Raw genomic sequence first — 22125 nt, forward strand, 5'->3', positions numbered from 1 at the left:
CTGTTTTATACAAAAACAGAGAGGAACTGACCTTAGGAAGGAACTAAGGTCTCTCCCAGATGTGTAAAAACTGTATTTTCTGCACATTTTTTTAAGATTTCATTTATCTATTTTTAGAGAGGGAAAGGGAGGGATAAAAGAGGGAGAGAAACATCAATCTGTGGCTGCCTCTCACACACCCCGTCCTGGGGACCTGGACCACAACCCAGACATGTGCCCTGGCTGGGAATTGAACTGGTGACCCTTTGGTTCACATGCAGGTCAGCACTCCATCCTCTGAGCTGCACCAGCTAGGGCTTTCTTCACATATTTTATTGGGCTGACCTACACTTTTCTCCTATATCCCACTGGGATCATGGACCTTATTGTACAGGGCCAAAGGACCTTTTTAACTCCCGAGATATTAGCCTACAAATGGTTTTGTAAAGATTCCCCTTGGTCTCTCACAGCAGAGGACAATCAGGAAGCTTTTAGAGACATTCATAGTAGTTGAGGGAAAGCAATGAGAATGGACTGGAAGGGACCAAATCTTGAGGCAGTTGATGAATGAATTGATGGATGATGCAAACTCAGCCTGGGACATGGAGGAATAACAAATGCCTGTAAGACTGTGGACCTGGGGAAATGGAGGTAGTTCTATTTAAAGGGAGTGAAAAGTTAGAATCAGTTGTATGTCTGGACTTTGAGGTGCTGGATGTTCAAGTGGACCCTCCCAACAGAAGCACTGGGATCGATGCTGGGTGAGAGGTCCGAATGTGAATTATACTTTTGCAAGTCAACTGTTTAGCTGTGATGGTTATAGCTTGAGATGAGCTTTGCTAGGAGGAGAGAGAGAGGAGCAGAGGCTTGATATCTGTAGAGTTCAGGCTGAGGGGCCACAAGGAGACCCAGAAACCACTGCCACGGCTGCAGAGTTCAGAGGAAAGCCAGAGAGTGCAGTGTCCTGAGCAAAGACTCAGGGAAACTCCATGGTGTTGGGCTTAGAATTGTAGATTGCCTGGCTCCCTCTATATAACAACTCTGTGGTTGTTAGTTTATTAACAACTTTGTGGTTTTAGTTTATTTCATTTTTCAGTAAGTAAAGATGGCTTTATTTGATCTTTGGGCTGAGAGAAAATGCTATATATATTATACAATTAGAATTGTTAAAAAGATTTCCACATCATCTCATGTCCTGTGTATCAGCAGTCCCATGCAAACCAAATGAGAAAACAAATAATTACACAGACATCCTCTTGGCCTCTGCTCCATACTCACTAATCAAAGAAAGATTTAGAAAGTTCAGGTTAACAGCATGAGCAGAGAGTTAAATATGCAATATTTTTAATAACTTCCACTCAATCCTTATGTCCAGTATTTTATTTTATTATTATTATTTTATTGTCATTCAATTATGGTTGTTCACATTTACCCCCCACCACTCCCTCCCCACCCCAGCAAAGTGTTTTAAATAATTAAACATATGAGTAGTATTTCTTTCTATGTTAAGTTGCTACAAATAAAATTCTAACTTTTTTCTCTTTGCCATTAGAGACATAGGAAGATGAAACTCAGGTATGTTTATTTCCCCAAAACAAGATTTAATTTGCCTGAGTAATGCAAATCTGTCTACTGTAGCTTGGTACTTTGGTTTTTGTAGTTTTGATTAAATATTAACACTCTGAGATTCAAAATGGTTGTTTTTATTCTATGGTGATTTTAATACACAAAGTTATAGTGTCCTCAAATCTATCATTAGCCACTTTGGCAAAGCTTATTTTCTCCTGTTAAAGGTGGTTTTGACTTTGTATGTGAAGATGAGCTTAAACCATCAAACAGTCAGAAAGCCATTAACTGCATAATTAAATACGGTTCCTATACAGCCTTGTCCACTGCTGAATTAGGTACAGCACAGAGGTTGAATTCACATAGTACTTAATGAGTCCTTGACTTGAAATATAATTTGGTCAACAAGTGGGACACTGTGAATGCTCTGACTTCCCGGGTTTAGTTCTCATTTTCATTAAAAGGGGGAGAGGAACAGTTTTGAGTTTGTGCATGAGTTAAACTTTGGTACTCAAGGTATAAGAAATGATGAAGCCTTGGCCAGGTGGCTCACTTGCTTGGAGCATCATCCCATATACCATAAGGTTGTGGGTTCAATCTCTAGTCAGGACACATATCTAGGGTGAGGGTTTGATCCTTGGTCAGGGCACATACTAGAGGCAAGTAATCAAAGTTTCTGTCTCACATCAATATTTTTCTTTCTCTTTTCCCCTCCTTTTCTTCTCTCTCTAAAATAGTTATATATATATATAATAATTATATATATATATGTAATATATATATATATCCTTAGGGAAGGATTTAAAAAAGAAAAGAAAAGAAATGGTGAAGAGCATGGACTTCAGAGTCAAATGGTTCTGTCAGAATCCTGGTCTTACTATTTCCTCCCTATGAATATTTAGGCAAGTTACTTAACCTCCCTGAGTTTACTCGGTTACAAAATGGAATGCCAGTTGTATTTAGGCCATAGAGTTACTAGTTGATCTAAAGGAGATACTTAAATAAAATGTGAGCAAGTTACCCTGACTAGCTTGGCTGACTTGACTTGGTTGGGCATCTTCCCACAAAGCAAAGGGTCACCAGTTCAATTCCCGGTCAGGGCACATGCCTGGGTTGTGGGCAAGTTCCCTGGTTGGGGGCAAGAGGCAACTAGTTGATGCTTCTCTCCCTCTTTTTCTCCCTCGCTTCCCCTCTCTCTAATAATAAGTAAAATAAAATATTTTTTAAAATGTGAGCAAGTCATGCTATCAGTACCATTATTATTGCCTTTTATAGGCAAAAAAATATTCCAGGTTCATATGTGTTTTTCTTACCAAATAACTTTGGCCTACCCGAAGTCTGGTACAGGTCATTTCTGCAATAATATATTCTAAATCAGAAATAACATGTGCTAGTTTGATTTTAAGTCATACAGCTATTTTAATTGATACTCATATCATCAGGAGTAGAAAATATGATTATAATAACAAACAGCAATAAAGAGTGCATGTTCAACATGAAATTTTTAATTTATATTTAAAACAAACATAATTTTAAAAATATTGGAGCATTTGTGATTTGAAGTCATGGTTGTAGTCATGTGTGGGGGCGACTTTGCCTGCAAGTTGCCCCGTCCACCATGGATGAAATTAACACTACCAAGACATGATCTGCTTGGGGAGAAGAGGTGGCTAATTTCTCAGAGGAAAAAGGCCAGGAGCCCCTTCCTCAAGGGGCTTTTATTGGGTTGTAATACACAGAATATAGGTGGTAAGGATCAAATAGTAGATAACATTTCAAAGAAATCTGAGGGCTTAGTCTGAGTCAGTGTCTGTCAGGAAAGGGGGTTGCAGAAACTTTGGGAGACATACTCATTTCCTGCTCAGACCTTTATCATATGAATGAAAGCACTCTTAGCAAAGCAGGCTTCACAGGACTTTTAGGAATTCTTTCTTATACCCAGTTATCCTGGATCTCACTGGGAAGGGCTGCACTGCCTCCCCCATCACAGGTTTTCAGGCTTAAGTGGATTAGAGCCAGAAAGTGCTTCTCCCAGAGGACACGGGACTCGAGCTATGTCAGGATAGCCAGGGGGTGAGGGTCCATCACTCCCTCTTTGTTGCACCCCCCCCCCAAGTCCTTCCATGATGGCCTCCCAAGTGATTGTGTCCGGCTTAGGTTGCCCCTCCTCTGAGGAGTCTTACTTGTCATGGACCACCCAACCATGCTTCTCTGGAAGCAGAGGCAGCGTTTGCTACTAGAGATAAGCTTTGTCTTCTTGTGGCTCACATTCTGGACGTTGCTCACTCAGCCTTAGCCATGGGAGGTAGTTGTAACTCCTGAAACCAGGCAGAGCAGTTTCCAACAGTCATGTCCCCATTTTCCATCTCTTCTTGTCCATTGTACAGGTCCAAGTTATAGCCAGAAATGTTAATACACAGGAAGTATCTCTTGGTCTTATACAAAGCTCTTCTTCATTAAACTGTTCTTAAACATCTAGTATAGTAATATAAAAATGAATGTACAGTTAAACATGTGAAAATCAAAGGAATACACCATAGCCCTGGCTGGTGTAGCTCAATGGATTGAGTGTGGGCCTGTGAACCAAAGGGCCACTGGTTCTATTCCCAGTCAGGGCACATGCCTGGGTTGGGAACCAAGTCCCCAGTAGGGGGTATGCAAGAGGTAACCACACACTGATGTTTCTCTCCCTCTCTTTCTCCTTTCCTTCCCCTCTCTCTATAAAAATAAATAAATAAAACAATTTTTAAAAAACTACTTCAAAAAAAAAAGAAAAATAACTATTAAAAAAAAAAGCCCTGGCTAGTGTGGCTCAGTGGATTGAACACTGGCCTGCAAACCAAAGGGTGGCTGGTTCAGTTCCTGGTCGGGATGCATGCCTGGGTTGCAGGCCAGGTCCCTAGTGTGGGATGCATGAAAGGCAACCACACAGTGATGTTTCTCTCCCTCTCTCCCTGCCTTCCCCTCTCTCTAAAAATAAATAAATAAAATCTTTTTTAAAAAAGCACTACTTTTTAAAAAAGGAGCTGAGTCACCTGGGTGATTTAACGTTTTGTCAAACAACTCTGCGCAAGACGTGATGTATGAGTGGGTACATTGTCGTGATAAAGCTACCAGTCACTAGTTGCCCATGGCTGTGNGCTGGTTCAGTTCCTGGTCGGGATGCATGTGCAGGCCAGGTCCCTAGTGTGGGATGCATGAAAGGCAACCACACAGTGATGTTTCTCTCCCTCTCTCCCTGCCTTCCCCTCTCTCTAAAAATAAATAAATAAAATCTTTTTTAAAAAAGCACTACTTTTTAAAAAAGGAGCTGAGTCACCTGGGTGATTTAACGTTTTGTCAAACAACTCTGCGCAAGACGTGATGTATGAGTGGGTACATTGTCGTGATAAAGCTACCAGTCACTAGTTGCCCATGGCTGTGGCCTTCTGAATCATCTGAATAGTTTCTATGGAGGAATGTTCAAGCTTAATGCCAAATCTGATGCAGATTCATTGCTCTACTCAGTCTTTTTGAATGTGACAGCCACGCAGTACACATGCTCACTCAGTGGTGTCTACTGTCCTCACCGACTAGTACAGTGAAGTCACCATTTTTCATTCCTGTGCATTCTAGTCCACTTTCCTTGGCTGCCAGGTTACGCTGATTTCATGCAAACTGTTCTTGTTATACTAACAATGGCTGGACTTTTTCCAAACAGTCCTCATCATATACAAAAACTAGTCCAAAATGGGTCAGTGACCTAAGTGTAAGACCTAAAACTCTGAAACATGAGAAAAGCTTTGTGACATTGGATTTGTCGATGTTTTCTTGGATATGACACCAAAGGCAAAGGCAAAAAAATAAAAAAAGACAAAATTGGCTTGCATCAAAATTTTAAACTTTTTTGCATCAAAGACCACTATCAGCAAACAAGGCAACCCACAGAATGAAATATTTGGGAATCATTCTTAACGAGGTTAATATCTAGACTTTATACAAAACTCAACAAAAAACAACATAATTCAAAAATGGGTAAAGAACTTGAATAGATATTTCTCATGAAAATATGACAGATGATCAATAAGAATATGAAAAGATGCTCAGAATCATTACTCACTAGGAATATGCAAATCAAAGTCAAAGATGCCACTTCACACTCACCAGCATGGCTATAGTTTTTTTAAAAATCAAGGAAAATGTGCATTGACCTAGATGTGGAGAAATTGGAGAACTATACATTGCTGATGGGAATGAAAATTGGTGCAGCCATTGTGGAAAACAGTGTGGAGGTTCCTCAAAAAATTAAAAAGGAATTGCCTTTTGACCCCATAATTCCACTTTTGCGAATATCATGATGATTATATGTGGGGCCAGGGGATACTTGAAACCGCGGAGGTACCACTCTGTAAAGTGCATGACTTTCTAACCACTTTGCTGTACATCTGAAACAAGTACAGAATAATATAGAATGTAAACTGTAACTGAAACTTTTTAAAAAAGTGACATATATATCTCAGCAGTATTTTAGCATGGAAGGATTTAATTCTTAAGGCTGCTCTGATGTCTTGATAGGGTTTTCTGACAATGCCAAGCTAGAGGGAATGTGAATGTTCTCTTCATAGAGGGGTGAGCTGTGGAGTTAAGAACAGCAGACTCTATAGGGGGAAAGGGAGCTTTTTTCTTTTAATTGGGACATTCATTACTATAATGTACGATATTATGGACATTTCTTCATACATGAATAAATGATATTGGGGATCTTTAAAAAATATTTTTTTATTATGGTGGGCACGACACCAGACAGTGCAAGTTACAGGTTATAAAACAAAGCAAAATGGTTTGTTTGAAATGGTTTGATATATGACTGTCTCCCCATCTGGCTTCTACAATGAAAGGCCTCAGAATTCTTCCTCTGTCAAATGATAAATTGATGATATAAAAAGAATGGCTAACTACTGAGAATTAAATATGTACTAAACATTTTCCATGCATTTTCTCTTTTTTAATTTCCTCATCATCCCTATGACATAGTTGTTGAGAACCTACCCAAGGCCATGCAGCAAGTTGGTGCCTGACATGCACTGCACCCCAGCATCTATGCGACTCCCAAGACCTCACTCACAACCACTGGATCGTACGCTCTGTTTCCCTCTTCCTTCCCTCAGCAGGGTGGGGCTGAGGGGCATTCCTCCCAAAAGTTTATACTGCCTGAGTGTCTAACCACACCAAGTAGGAGAGACTGTGAAGTAACGAGGGAATACTCTGAACCAGGAGTTGGGGGCCTCCAAAAACACTCCAAAGTTCTAGTCCAGCTTTCTACTAGTCAGTCCTGTGACCTTGGGCAAGAACCTTGACCTCTGGGAGGCATAGCTTCCAGATTTTTAAAGTGTGGGGAAATTCATCTCAACTATCCCTGTAATTCCTTCCAGCTCAAGATTTCAGTCTGAGTACTGCTCCATTTACCTACAACCAAGAAAATGTCTGCCTGTCAGTTGTATATAGAGACACTAAGAGGAACAAAACCTTCAAGTCAGTGTGGGTAGTGACTGGGAGGAACCTGGGCTTTGGTGTCAAACTGATGCGGCATTGGTGCCATGGCTAATGTCAGTGTGATGTTGAACTGTTTCCTTATCCTCTGTCCCCAAGTGGTGAAATGGGTGTAATAATAGCATAGGGTGCTATGCCATCTGCATAAAGTTGTTGTGAGACCTCTGTAGGAACCTTAGTGCAATTCTTAGCACATCATAAATAATGGTTATTATAGTATACTTAATAATAGTATACTATGACTTGTTTATGCTGATTATTAGTGACGGTCATAATTATAAAATTGAGACACAAAATCCCTTAAAGGTGAACTAGTGTATGTTTAAGTAACTCCGCCAAGTTGGATTCTGGAGTTCCGGTGGCCTACCTAGGCTCAGTTCGAGGACTGTCCACATCTGCTGGGTCAGCCATCCTTCGGGAATGTGCTGCCTGGTTAGAGGACATTAGATTGTCACCAGCTCTCCAGTTTTCCTCCGTTAACTTTGAGTCGGTAATACCATTTTCCTCTACACAATACAATACACTATTATGACTTACCTTATGAATTTTGGCTCAATTAATTTTGTTTACCCAAAGTAATCAGAAATGGGTGATCAATGAGAAATACTGGTAAAACAGTTGCTATGAAAAACACTACTACTCCCTGAAAATTTCTCAGTGTGCTTGGGGAATTTTTCTCTCTTTAAATTTATTAAGTAACATGATAAGCACATATGATGATATATTTGCAGTACTCTTTATGACAGTGTTATTTATAATGGTAATAAACTGTAAGCATAACATCAACTAACAAAGAACCATTAAAGTCAAATATTAGAAAACTAGTTTCATCTGGGTTGCTTCCATGAACATCAGGGTGCGTAGGTTCTTTTGGATTGGTGCTTCAGGGTTCTTAGGATATACTCCTAATAGTGGAATTGCTGGGTCAAAAGGCACATTCATTTTTAGTTTTCTTAGAAAATTCCATACTGTTTTCCATAGTGGTTGTACCAGTCTGCAATCCCACCAACAGTGAACTAGGGTCCCCTTTTCCCCACAACCTCTCCAGCACTTGTTGTTTGTTTCTTTGTTTATGATAGCCATTCTGACTGGTGTTAAGTGGTATCTCATTGTGGTTTTGATTTGCATCTCTCTGATAGCTAGTGATATCGAGCATCTTTTCCTGTGTCTCTGGATCCTCTGTATGTCCTCCTTGGAGAAGTGTCTGTTCAAGTCCTTTGCCCACTTTTTAATTGGGTTGCTCATCTTCTTTGAGTGGAGTCGTGTGAGTTCTTTGTATATTTTGGAGATTAAACCTTTGTCTGAGGTATCATTGGCAAATATGTTTTCCCAAACTGTTGCTTCTCTTTTTATCTTGACACTGTTTTCCTTAGTCATGCAGAAGCTTTTAATTTTTATGATATCCCATTTGTTTATTCTTTCCTTTATGTCCCTTGCTATAGGGGACATATCAGTAAAAATCTTGCTGCATGGAATATCTGAGATTTTCCTGCCAATGCTCTCCTCTAGGGCAACCTAGATGCCCATCGGTAAATGACTGGATCAAAAAACTATGGTACATTTACACAATGGAATTCTATGCTGCAGAAAGGAAGAAGGAGCTCCTACCCTTTGCAACATCATGGATGAAACTGGAAAGCATTATGCTGAGTGAAATAAGCTAGGCGGTGAAAGACAAATACCATATGATATCACCATTAACAGGAATCTAAACAACAAAACAAACAAGCAGCAAAATATTACCAAAGACACTGAAATATGGAACAGGCTGACAGAGACCAGAGGGGAGAGGGGAGAGAATCACAGGGGAAAAGGGGAAGGACTCACATGAACACGTATAAAGAACACATGGACAATAACTAAGATGGGGGGCAGAAATGGGAGGGAGGTGGGGAGCACTGGGGGGGGGTAGGGCTGGGAATATAAGATAGAAAACTGTACTTGAACAAGAATTAAATAAAAATTTAAATAAAAATAAATAAATAAATAAAATAAAACTAGTTTCAGAGTTTGGGAAATATGCAGTATAGAGACCTTTTTAGAAAAAAAGTATGTGTTCTGATCCTAACTTTGTGAATTTGTGTATATTTATAGGAAAAAGCCTGTATTTATAGAAAAAAATTTCAATATCACTACATATAAATTGTCCTCATTTTGCTTTGTACATGAAATGCTGCAACAAAAATACTAGCAGAGATTGTCTCTGGTATGGGATTATTCTTTATACTTTTCTAAGTTTTTTATACTTTCAGTGAGTATACATTTCTTTGGAAATCAGAGTGCAGAAGTTATTTTTTATTAATAAGAATTCTGTCATACTTTTTTCTGCTTTGAGGTTAGCCTCATAGACATATTCAGATAAGAAGAAATATTCAGATAAAAGTCAAGTAACTTTTATATGAATATGACCTAATTCTCAGTTTAGGCATATTGTTTTTTTCCATTTCTTAAAAGTACTGACTTAGAAATAACGTGCTTTATTGATTTTGTGAACTAATCTTTTTCATGCCGTATTGAGGATGGGCAAGACACATTTGTTGCAAGATTGATTTGTTACTTTGAAAAGCAATAACAGATAATGAGAATCACTACTTAATTAGCCTTTCTCTACACCCATTACTTTTCTGTTGAAAAGCAGTTTTTCAGCTCTACCTGAGAGTTAGTGTCTTTCAACCAATTATGAATCTTTTATAAAAAAAAAATCTATGTCTTTCCTCTCCTGTCTTATTGTATATAGTTGGAATTGTACCATTCAGAATATTAAATTGCAGTTGACGAATCTAATGCTTAAAATAAAGGGACTGTCTACAGATTTAAAGTTTTTCTGACTTTCTTCCCTAAGTATAATTTGAAATAAATTTTCAAAAACAGTATTGCCATATTTATATTGGAAAATATCTGAACTGCTCAAATGCTGAACCAGTTTGTTTCCATCAGAAGATTTGAATTTTGTTCTCTGGATGCCTTTTTCAGATATCATTTTGATATAGTTTTTTAAAATACTGTATTACATACATTTAAAAAAGTTAAAACAGAACTGTGCAATATAAACACTTACTAGTTTGGTATCTACTAGACAGATAATACAAACATTATGTAACTTATAAAATTATTTTTTCCTCCAATGAGATCATATTTCCATTGTTCCCAACCTGCTTTATTTTTTCAGCTAAATTTATCATGAAAATTTCCAACATCAATACAAGTGGCATTGCTTGGACAAAGGCCTGCTGTTTACATTTTTTTATTTTGCTGTTCTTTTTTTAAAATTTTGTAAAAGTATATTTTATTGATTATGCCATTACAGTTGTCCTATTTCCCCCTTCATTCCCCTCTGTCCTGCACACCCCTCCCCCACCATTCCCTCCCCCTTTAGTTTATGTCCACGTGTCTCAAGTTCTTTAGATTCTATATTTCCCATACTACTCTTGCCCTCCCCCTATCTATTTTCTACCTACTGTCTATGCTACTTATTCTCTGTATCTTCTCCCCCCTTTCTCCTCCTCCCACTCCCCTGTTGCTAACCCTCCACGTGATCTTCTATGATTTCACTTCAATTTCTATGATTCTGCTCCTGATCTAGCTGTCCTCTTAGTTTGCTTTTGTTTTAGGACAGTAAATTCAACTATGAATTTGCTGTCCTTTCACTGTTCATATTTTTTATCTTCTTTTCCTTAGATAAGCCCCTTTAACATTTCATATAATAAGGGCTTGGTGATGATGAACTCCTTGAATTTGATCTTATCTAGAAGCACTTTAACTGCCCTTCCATTCTAAATGAAAGCTTTGCTGGATAAAGCAATCTTGGATGTAGGTCTTTGGATTCCACGACTTGGAATACTTCTTTCCAGCCCCTTCTTGCCTGTAAGGTCTCTTTTGAGAAATCGGCTGACAGTCTTATGAGGACTCCTTTGTAGGTGACTGTCCCCTTATCTCTTGCTGCTTCTAGGATTCTCTCCTTCATTTTAATCTTGGCTAATGTAATTATGATGTGCCTTGGTGTGTTCCTTCTTGGGTCCAACTTCTTTGGGACTCTCTGAGCTTCCTGGATTTCCTAGGAGTCTATTTCCTTTGCCAGACTGGGGAAGTTCTCCTTTATTATTTGTTCAAATAAGCTTTCCACTCATGGCTGTTCCGCTTCCCCTTCTGGTACCCCTATAATTCAAATGTTGGAACGTTTAAAGATGTCCTGGAGGTTCCTAAGCCTCTCCTCATTTTTTTGAATTCTTGTTTCTTCCTTCTCTTCTGTTTGGTTGTTTTGTTCTTCCTTCTGGTCCACTCCCTTGATTTGAGTCCAGTTTCCTTTCCATCACTATTGGTTTCCTGTGCATCTCCCTTCATTTCAATTAGTTTAGCCTTCATTTGTTCTTCTAATTTGTGACTAAAATCAACCAATTCTGTGAGCATCCTGATCATTAATATTTTGAACTGTGCATCTGAAAGGTTGGCTATTTCTTTGTCACTTAGAATTATAGGCTCTGGGGCTTTGAGCTGTCCTTGAGCCATAATGTTTTGGTCTGTTTGCACCTGTTATGTATGAGGGGTGGAGCCTTAGGTGTTCACCAGGTCCCAGTTGCTGGATTGTGACGCTGTATGTGGGGGCGGGATCAGAGAGGGGGAAAAAATGGCGCTTTGCTCCGCTCTGCTCTCTCTCAGATTTCTGTCCTTTCTGCGGCTTCCCACAAGCAAATTGGGCCCTTCTGGTGCTGGTTCCTGGGCATGTGGGCTTGTGTATCCTCCAGGACCCTGTGAGTCTCTCCAATGAACTCTCTGTGAGCCTGGGAGCCTCTCCCAGCACCTCAACCCCGAGAAAGTCTTTCCAGTTGGTGCTTTCAGGCTCTAATTCCTGTCACTGGGGCCCTAGCCTGAGTGGTCTGTCTCACTGTTCCCTCCTTCGCTTGATTTATCTGTGTGCATATGTGTGACTCTTGTCAGCCAGCCGCCCTGTGCCCTCACTGGGTCCGCCCGTCGCCACCCCACACCTGGGATCTACCAACCGACGCTGCCTGTGCTCCTGGGTCAGTCCAACCGAATGATCTTTCCTGCCCGACCCAACTCTGCCATTGACTCCACCCCCCTTACTGGTCTGGCCGAATGGTTTGTTTTTGTCGGACTTCTGTACAGTTCAATTTTCTGTGTTTTGGCTGCCTTTTTGTTACTAAAACTTTTTTGTCTTTAAACTTGGTTGTGCGAGGAGACACAGTGTTTCCACCTGCACCTCCATCTTGGCTGGAAGTCCTGCTGTTTATTTGATTTGCTTTCCATGAAAACTTGTGCTCATTTCACCACCACTCAGAATGAGAACAAATGATAATGTTGAAGAAGGAGAGCTACATGTCAGGTTCTCCCAAAGGTTTTATCTTTGTAAATAAAGAATAGGTAGACAATAGACACATAGATAAAAACTAAACTACCATCAAAATAGAATAAGAGTACTTTGCTTTACTTTTGATTAAAATCAGGTTCCTATAAGTTATAATCTTTCCTAACTCACCAGCTTCCTTTCTCTCTACCCAGAGAGACAGACAAACAGCCTTGGCAGGAAATAGGGAGAAAGCAGAGGATCCCTCCAAACACTGCAGCTGGACGGTGGGAGTCAGAGCTAAATTTTAGTTCCAGCCCCATCCCAGTAGCGTGGTGTCTTTCGGCAAATTGTTGAACATTTATGAGCTCTGTTTCATTATCTGTAGAATGAGGATAATCATACTTGCTTTACTTTTTTATTTTAATATTTTTTGTATTTTATTACCATTTAATTTCCTTATATCCCCCACCCCCATCAGTCACTACACTGTTGTCCATGTCCATGAGTCCTTTTTCCTTTTTGCCCAATCCCTCCACCTCTAACCCCCCCACCCCCCAACTAGTTATCATCCTGCTCTCCATCCACAAGTCTGTCCCTGTTCTCCTTGTTAGTTCAGTTTGTTCATTAGATTCCACGTATGAGTGAAATTATATGGTAACCTGTCTTTCTCTGACTGATTTCCTTTACTTAGCATAATGTTTTCCAGGTCCATCCTTACTGTTGCAAAAGGTAAAATTTTCTTCTTTTTTACAGCCAAGTAGTATTTCATGGTGTAAATGTCACATAGTTGTTTTATTTACTCACCTATTGATGGACACTTGGCTGCTTCCATATCTTGGTGATGGTAAATAATGCTGCAGTGAACATAGGGGTGCTTATATAGTTGCAGATTTATGTTTTGGGTTCCTTCAGATATATTCCCAGCAGTAGAATTGCTGGGTCAAAAGGCAGATCTATTTTTGATTTTTTGAGGTATCACTGTACTGCTTCCCACAGTGGCTACACCAGTCTGTATGCCCTCCAACAGTACAAAAGGGCTCTCCTTTTGCCACATCCTCACCAGCACTTGTTTGTTCTGACAAGTATGAGATGATATTTCATTGTGGCTTTAATTTGCATTTCTCTGATGATTAGTGACATTGAGCATCTTTGCATATGTGTCTTGGCCTTCAATATGTCCTTTTTTCAGAAGTGTCTATTCAGGTCCTTTGCTCATTTTTTAATTGGATCATTTGTTATTTTGGTGTTGAGTTTTGTAAGATCTTTACAAATTTTGAATATTAACCCCTTAACAGATACATACATGAATATATTCTCCCATTCAGTGGGTTGTCTTTAAATTTTGTTGATGGGTTCTTTTGCTATGCAAGAACTTTTAATTTGATATAGCCCCATTTGTTTATCTTTTTTTTCCTTGCCTGGGGAGATATATCTGATAAAATATTGCTATGAGCAATGTCTGAGATTTTGCTGCCTATGTTTTTTTCTATAATTTTTATAGTTTTGGGTCTAACATTTAAGTCTTTGATCCATTTTGCATTTATTCTTGTTTGTAGTGTAAGAAGGTGGTCTAGTTTCATTTTTCTGCACATATCTGTCCAATTTTCCTAACACCACTTATTGAATAAACTATCTTTAGCCCATTGTACACTTGCTTCCCCTGTTGAATATTAATTGGTTATAAAGGTGTGGGTTTATTTCTGGGCTTTCTATTCTGTTCCATTGATCTACATGTCTGCTTTTATGCCAGTTCCATGCTGTTGTAGTCACTGTGGCCTTTATATTAGGTAGCATGATTCCTCAAACTTTGTTCTTTCTCAGGGTTGCTGTTGCTATGCACACACTTACTTTACAGGGTTCTTCGTAACAATTAAATGAGTTACTTGATGCAAAGAACTAACAAGTGGTAAGGTGCAAGATCTAGGTGAGTAGCTATTGTTGAGATGCTAGAAAAGGGTCAAGGTGGCCAACCCAAAGCATCCTGGATGGTAAATTTTTGAAAACTTTTGCAGAAAAACTTGAGGAAATTCCTGGCATTCTAGCTAATATATGCTTTGCAAAACATGCCCCTTCCCCACCTGCATCTACCACCTCCACCCTCCCACACTCACATTGTATTATTGCTTATATGCTTCCTCTCCTACAATATTCCATATGAACAAGGATCTTTTCTTGTTCACTAAATTCCAACATCAGTGTAGCCTGAAACAAAACCTGGCACATAATAGGCACTCAGTAAATGAATGAATGGATTTCTACTTAGCCCTTCTTAAACCCATTCAGATGTATTGACAACAAATGAGGCTGGCTTCTGGATACAGAGCATACCCAAGATAACTCAGGCTGGGTGGGGCTTGGACTAATGCAGAATACTGGGCCAGGAGCCAGAATATTCCGGTTCTATCTCAACTTCTGCCAGTTCCATCGCTGACCAGTCACCAGCCAGATCCTTGGGCGAGTCATATAGCTATTTAACTCAAGCTTTATAAAAATGAGGACTAGCAATGCCTTTCTGTCATGACTCCCTAACATTATGCAAATCATGTGAGATTATTTGGTAAACTCTAGATTTTCCTATGAGGTGCAGCAAGATAGACCAAATGCTTTTCATTTTGAATTGGACCAAAAGAGAGAGAGAGAGAGACTGACCAAAGCCTGAGCCTCTTTCATTGGGTTGGATGTAAATTAGCATCTTTGAATAAGTGCTAACCCTGAGGGAGAGGACAGAATTGGAGGGGAGGGAGTTCCCCAAGGCACTGTACCTAGGACAGTGGGTGAACAGTTATTAAGGAAAAGTTATCATCAAGAAGAGAGGCTTTTCTGGATATTTCTGGGCTGCACAATTTGTGAATAACCTCTGGGACTGACAGCTTATGGACAAGATCAGGGGTGTTCTGATCACCCGAAAGGAAGGAAGCAAGGAATGAGAGGAATCCGTGGGGATGGCAAGAGAGGACACCTGTCAGAGCAGCATCTTTCAAGAGAAGACTTGGCCCAAATTCCCCTCCCTCGAGGTGGGCTGATTACCTAGGTCCAAGCAGAGACCCAAAACTCTAGGGTGATATTTCTTTGAGTATATGATCTGACCATCCTGCTACCCCCATCTGCCTTCATTTTTTTGTGAGCTACACCTGTATTCTAGTGCCTTCTGGAAAACGAAGCTTTCTTCCTCCTTTTCTACAGTGATTCTCCATCTCTCTGAAATATGCTTCAGCCATTGAGAATGACCTGTAGTTTCCTAAATAAGCCTCTTTTATCCTTAGGCCTTTGTATGGGGTTCCAGGAACATGTCAGACTAAGCTTCCTTAGAAACTAGCTAACCTCACGAACACCTTAGGCCCTGTTCCCCCATTTGGAGTCACTGAGTGTGATGACTAAAGTGTGAAGGGGTGTAATTCCCACGTGAATGATATAGAGACAGACCACAACTTTGAGGAGAGCTATAAAACCATATCCCCCTTGTGAGAATTATTAAAGCCTCTGAGTTCTGCAGTTAAACTAGAAAAAGAGAGTTTGACTTTGCTCATCTTAGTATGTCTCCAAATTGTTAAGGAACCATGTTTTGCATGAATTCACTGTAACACACTTTGGCAAATACTGGTTTAAAACATGTGAACGTTCTTACAAACTAATAAGAAGGAAAGAAGAGGGCACTTCTAAGCTTCTGTGTGCCAGGATCGAATCCTTACCTTTGGAGTCTGAACAGTTCATTTTAGCAGATCACTCCAAATAAGCACAAGAAGTTGATGTATATTAACTAAAGTCACTTGAGTTGCATCTGAAAACCAGAATGTTAATGTGGCATGTTGTTGCTGCACAGGCCATATGCTGAATGATCAGGAACATGAGCTCTGGAGTCAAATAGACCCTGACTCAAACACCGGCTTCCTGGCTTACTACTTATGTGACCTTATGTGAGCCTTGCATAATGAGTGACATTGCCTACCTCCTGAAATCCAGCTAAAGCACTTAGTTCAGGAAGCTATTATTTGAGCAGAGAATTAGAACTTGAAGATACTATGTCTCATGGTAAACATTTCTGGATGTGAAAGTGTCTAAAGACGGAGCCCTTCTTCTGCAGAATAATTATTAACTGAAAAGCATGGGCCTGAGAGCAAACATTGACAGGAAACGAACTGGATAATTTTATTTACCAGGAATTTTCTAAATTTTTGCACAGTAAAAGAGCTTACATTTTCAGTGGGCTTTATGAAGTTTGCCCAGTTGATGAGGAAGAATCCAGGGCCATAGAGCTGCTGGATCTTTAACCCATTCTACAGTTGCCCATATTACAGGGAGGAAGGGTGATGGGGACCAAAAGCTGAGAGTTGGGGTAGCATGTCATGTGAAGGGGAAGGAAGAAATTATAAGGAGAGGTCAGCAAGAATGAGAAAAAGTGAGAAATATCTTTTTCTAGTTCTATTGAAATATAAATGACGTACATCACCAAACAAGTTAAGGTATACAGCATAATGATTTGACTTATGTAGACTGTGACATGATGACCACAATAAGTTCAGTTAGCATCCATCATCATATAGATACATACAATAAAAAAAGAAGAAAGAAAAAATATTTTCCTTGTAATGAGAACTCTTAGGATTTATTGTTAACTACTTTAATATGTATCATACAGCAGTGTTAACTGTAGTCATCATTAAGTCCCTAGTACTTAATTATCAGTAGAAGTTTGTTCTTTGGACCATCTTCCTCCAGCTCCCCCTTCCTTCACTCCTTGTGTGTCACAACCACAAATCTGATCTATTTTTCTGAGTTTTTAAAATATATTTTATTGATTATGCCATTACAGCTGTCCCATTCCCCCCTTCACTCCCCTCCACCCTGCACACCCCTCCCCTACCACTCCCTCTGATTTGTTCATGTCCATGTGTCACAAGTTCTTTAGATTCTGTATTTCCCATAGTATTCCTGCCCTCCCCCCTGTCTATTTTCTACCCACTGTCTATGCTACTTATTCTCTGTACGTTCTCCCCCCTTCTCCTCCTCCCACTCCCCTGTTGCTAACCCTCCATGTGATCTCCATTTCTATGTTTCCGCTCCCGATCTAGCTGTCCTCTTGGTTTGCTTTTGTTTTAGGTGTGGTTGTCAATAACTGTGAGTTTGCTGTCCTTTCACTGTTAATATTTTTATCTTCTTTTTCTTATATAAGTCCTTTTAACATTTCACATAATAAGGGCTTGGTGATGATGAACTCCTTGAATATGACCTTATCTGAGAAGCAGTTTATCTGCCCTTCCATTCTAAATGAAAGCTTTGCTGGATAGAGCAATCTTGGCTGTAGGTCTTTGAATTTCATGACTTGGAATACTTCTTTCCAGCCCCTTCTTGCCTGTAAGGTCTCTTTTGAGAAATCGGCTGACAGTCTGATGGGTACTCCTTTGTAGGTGACTGTCCCCTTATCTCTTGCTGCTTCTAGGATTCTCTCCTTCATTTTAATCTTGGCTAATGTAATGATGATGTGCCTTGGTGTGTTCCTTCTGGGGTCCAACTTCTTTGGGGCTCTCTGTGCTTCCTGGATTTCCTGGAAGTCTGTTGCCTTTGCCAGACTGGGGAAATTCTCCTTTATTATTTGTTCAAATATGTTTTCCACTCGTGGCTGTTTCTTTCCCCCTTCTGGTACCCCTATAATTCGGATGTTGGAATGTTTAAACATGTCCTGGAGGTTCCTAAGCTTCTCCTCCCTTTTTTGAATTCTTGTTTCTTCCTTCTCTTCTGTTTGGTTGTTTCTTTCTTCCTTCTGGTCCACTCCCTTGATTTGAGGCCCAGTTTCCTTTCCATCACTATTGGTTTCCTTTGCATTTCCCTTCATTTCAATTAGTTTAGCCTTCATATGTTCCTCTAATTTGTGACTATAATCAACCAATTCTGTGAGCATTCTGATCATTAGTATTTTGAACTGTGCATCTGAAAGTGATTCTGTGCATTTGAACTGGCTATTTCTCGGTCACTTAGAACTATAGGCTCTGGGGCTTTGAGCTGTTCTCGAGTCATAATGTTCAGTCTGTTCGCACCTATTATGTATGAGGGGCGGAGCCTTAGTTGTTCACCAGGGCCCAGTCACTGGGTTGTGACGCTGTATGTAGGGGCGGAGTCAGAGAGGGGAAAAAATGGCGCTTTGTTCCCCTCTGCTCTCTCTCAGATTTCTGTCCTCTCTGCGGCTTCCCACAAGTAAATTGGGCCCTTCTGGTGCTGGTTCCTGGATGTGTGGGCCCGTGTACTCTCCAGGACCCTGTGGGTCTCTCCAACGAACTCTGTGAGCCTGGGAGCCTCTCCTGGCCCCTCGACCCCGAGAAAGTCTTTCCAGTTGGTGCTTTCAGGCTCTAATTCCTGTCACTGGGGCCTTAGCCTGAGTGGTCTGTCTCACTGTTCGCTCCTTCGCTTCATTTATCTGCGCGTGAAAGTGAGACTGCAGTCAGCCAGCTGCCCTGCGCCCTCACGGGTCCGCCTGTCGCCACCCCACGCCTGGGATCCACCAACCACCTCCGCCTCCGCTCCTGGGTCGGTCGGACCCAACGATCTTTCCTGCCTGACCTGCTCCGCTGCTGACTTCGCCCCTCTTACTGGTCTGGCTGATTGGTTTGTTGTTGTCGGACTTCTGTACAGTTCAATTTTCACTGTTTTGGCTGCGTTTTTGTTTCTAAAACTTCCCTGTCTTTAAATTTAGTTGTGGGAGGGGGCACAGTGTTTCCACCTATGCCTCCATCTTGGCTGGAAGTCCTGAGTTTGTTTTTTTTAACAGCTACTAAAGTGTGGAATATGGAGGACAGAAAATTATGTCCAAGAAGATTTCTGGGATTTTTTTTTATGGTGAATGATAAAAAATATCCAGAGTAATCCTGCTTTAAGGAAACCTGCACTGAAGGTCTACATTATGTTTCAAGGTTCTAACATCAGATTTATGTTTCCTTTGAGTATGATACCATGCTCATACTGAGACACATGAGCCACTACATTTATTAGGGTTACACTGACCAGGCTTGTTTTTCTTCTTTTGTTCAGTTTTTTTAGGGCTCCTTGAAATCTATTTCCCGCCAGTCACTGGAGTCTTTATTCATTGTAACAGCATGTGATTCATTATCATAGCATGTGATATCGTATCTCAGGATATATTACAGTTTATAATATATCATTTTATCTGACATTACTTACATATTTTATTATATTATCTCTCCTCTTTCATATTAAATAAGTAGTTTCATAAGACTTGGCAGTTACTTTTATTTTCTTCACAGAGTGCTGTGATTTGAAATCATGACTTAGAATTGGTTACTTCTGGGAAGGCTTCCGATATATAGCTAATTCCTTGTACATAAATTATTCGTATTTAGAAACTGTAGTCTGCCTCTGTCATCAGACCACATTCTGACTCAATTTTCAGGAAATCCAGTCACTTTGTAAACTATTCACAAAGTTGAAGAGTGAGGCCACCTAAGCCATATACATTTGAGCACCTGCTTTACTTTTAACTGCTTTCAAGTACGAAGTACCAGGAGAAGAAGCTTGAAGGAGGGCTGGCCAGGGAGGAACTGCCAGGAAGGAAAAGATGCGAACTGGAGGGAGAGCAAAAACAGCTTGTCCCTCAGGGCAGCATTTCCTGAAGCAGTTCCAACCAACGCTAGTCACGCAGAATGGCGTAGTAGGTGTTACATAAAGTATGGCCCTGAAGAAACACTGAGTTAAGTAATGTAAATAGATATCTTTACTAGCAGATCCTTTTGAATCTTTATAGGTCTACCCATGTGCCTCATGTATTTCCAGGAATAGAATTTGTGACAAGAATATGACATTTGCCCAACTTAGCTGGCCACAAAACTGATCATACTTTGGGAAATTCTGTTCTAGTACTCATCATAGAATTTTAGTTTTTGAATGAATTGGTGGATGGCTGGTGACTAAATGAATGATGTGGGGAAGAAATTCAGAGACAGATTGGAGAGGGAGTGGTCAAAATAAAGTGAATTTGTGCTAGGGAATAACATTGAGACTACAGATGCATTTGGTACTTCTGTAAAATCCTCTCAGCACTTTCTCTCCCATGCATCTTCTTACTACCAGTTGTGGGCCAGAGAGAAGATTTCTTTATTTAGATATGTGTCCTTATTGCCTGTCCCTTTCTTACTTTTATAAGTGGTTCTATCCCTGAAAATCCCCAAATGGATCTCACTGGAATCAGAGTTTTGGGAGTGGGATGTTCGCAAAGTAGACCATGAAGTTTTGAAACCTCAAATGCAGAGTCCCTGGTTCCCTACATGTTCACACATATGTGCATGCCTCCTCCCCCTACAGCCTTCTTTCCTCTTCCATTTCAATGACTGTGCCCATACTCTCGTCGTGTTTCTTTTCGCTCTGATGGTTAGCACTGGAGGATGAGGAGGCAAATGGTACATTTTACTTCTCTACTGCTCTGCAAAGTATCATAGGGAACTGGTTAGGGACCAGTGTGTTAGATCAGTTTTGCTTCTGAAAATGGGCAACTATGCATACCCCCAGCCCCAGGAAACAGGCAGGGCAAATGTCTGGTCTCTGTAACAAAAAAAGATAGTGTAGAATGATTCACCAAGCAGAAACTTTGATAAAGAAACCTAGTAATTTCTGTTGTACAGGATACCAACCATGATGTGACCATGACTTTTGTGGCTTCTTTCAGAACGCCAACCAGGCACCTCTATGGCCAATTCCAGTGGTCTCCCTTCAAGTTCAGCTGGGATCAGCAAGGAACTGATTGATCTGCAGCCCCTCATCCAGTTTCCTGAGGAAGTTGCCAGCATCCTGATGGAGCAGGAGCAGAATATTTACCGAAGGGTCTTGCCGGTTGACTATCTTTGCTTCTTGACCCAGAACTTGGGCACCCCAGAGTGTCAGAGGTCCCTGCCCTGCCTTAAAGCATCCATCTCAGCATCCATTCTTAACTCCCAGAATGGAGAGCACAATGCCCTTGAAGATCTTGTGATGAGATTTAATGAGGTAAGAAGCCACTTCAAGATATTTTTGTAAGAATTGCTAGTGACTTTTAAGCATATTTCTCCTTTTTAGGTTGGTCTGTTACTGACATCTCATCTCCATGTCTGTGTTGACACTTCCATGATGGCTGCTTTCTTTCCAGGCAATGAGATAGGCAACACATTGTCATCATCCCTCTCATTTCACCCTAACCATCCCTGAAACCTAAGTGATCCTCTCTCTACCCCATGTTATTACCAAGTCTGTATGCCTTCACCCTTTGGACAGCCAGTCCGCACCCTTTATCACCTCCTTTGCCAAAATACTCGTCCTGGGTCCATTCAAATATTCTCCGCCTGGTTCCTACAGGTGCTTTTAAAACCCAATATCTCAATTTTGAGTTTGGGCAATATGATCCCTGGCCATGGCATCCATCTAGCCTATCCCCCTCTTCCACCCTTAGGCTGCCTCAGAAGATACTAAACACCAATACCTGGGTCAGGAGAGCAGGGAAGGATGTGGGCTTGAGAGGCAATGAATCACCCCACTCCTGCCCTCTGCATCCCATCAAGATCCCCGTCCCTCAGGAAATCCTTCCAAGGCCTCTGAGGTCATGATTAGCCTGCCAATCATGACCCTGGTGATAGATGTTAAATAAATGTCAGTGACCTCAGGAAGGCACAGTGGATGCAGAAAGTGTTAGAGGCTACCCCAAGCAGTTAGTTCTGTGCCCAGACATGCTTCTGAAAGGGAGATCTGTTATCCATAAGAAGTGCTGGTCTCCA

At 40.6% G+C, this 22125-nt stretch overlaps 1 protein-coding gene across 2 annotated transcripts in view; it reads left to right on the forward strand.

Annotated features, from left to right (window-relative positions):
- Nucleotides 1–22125, forward strand: part of PLCE1 (phospholipase C epsilon 1) — a 343613-nt gene that overhangs the window by 182898 nt on the left and 138590 nt on the right. For both annotated transcript variants that reach the window (XM_037047396.1, XM_037047397.1), the window contains one exon: nucleotides 21048–21364. In XM_037047396.1, coding sequence (XP_036903291.1) covers nucleotides 21048–21364 — 317 coding nt within the window. The remainder of the gene's footprint in view (nucleotides 1–21047; nucleotides 21365–22125) is intronic.

Source organism: Sturnira hondurensis, unplaced genomic scaffold, assembly GCF_014824575.4.
Source record: "Sturnira hondurensis isolate 20B ecotype Veracruz unplaced genomic scaffold, ASM1482457v3 Scaffold0005563, whole genome shotgun sequence".
NCBI classification, from domain to species: domain Eukaryota; kingdom Metazoa; phylum Chordata; class Mammalia; order Chiroptera; family Phyllostomidae; genus Sturnira; species Sturnira hondurensis.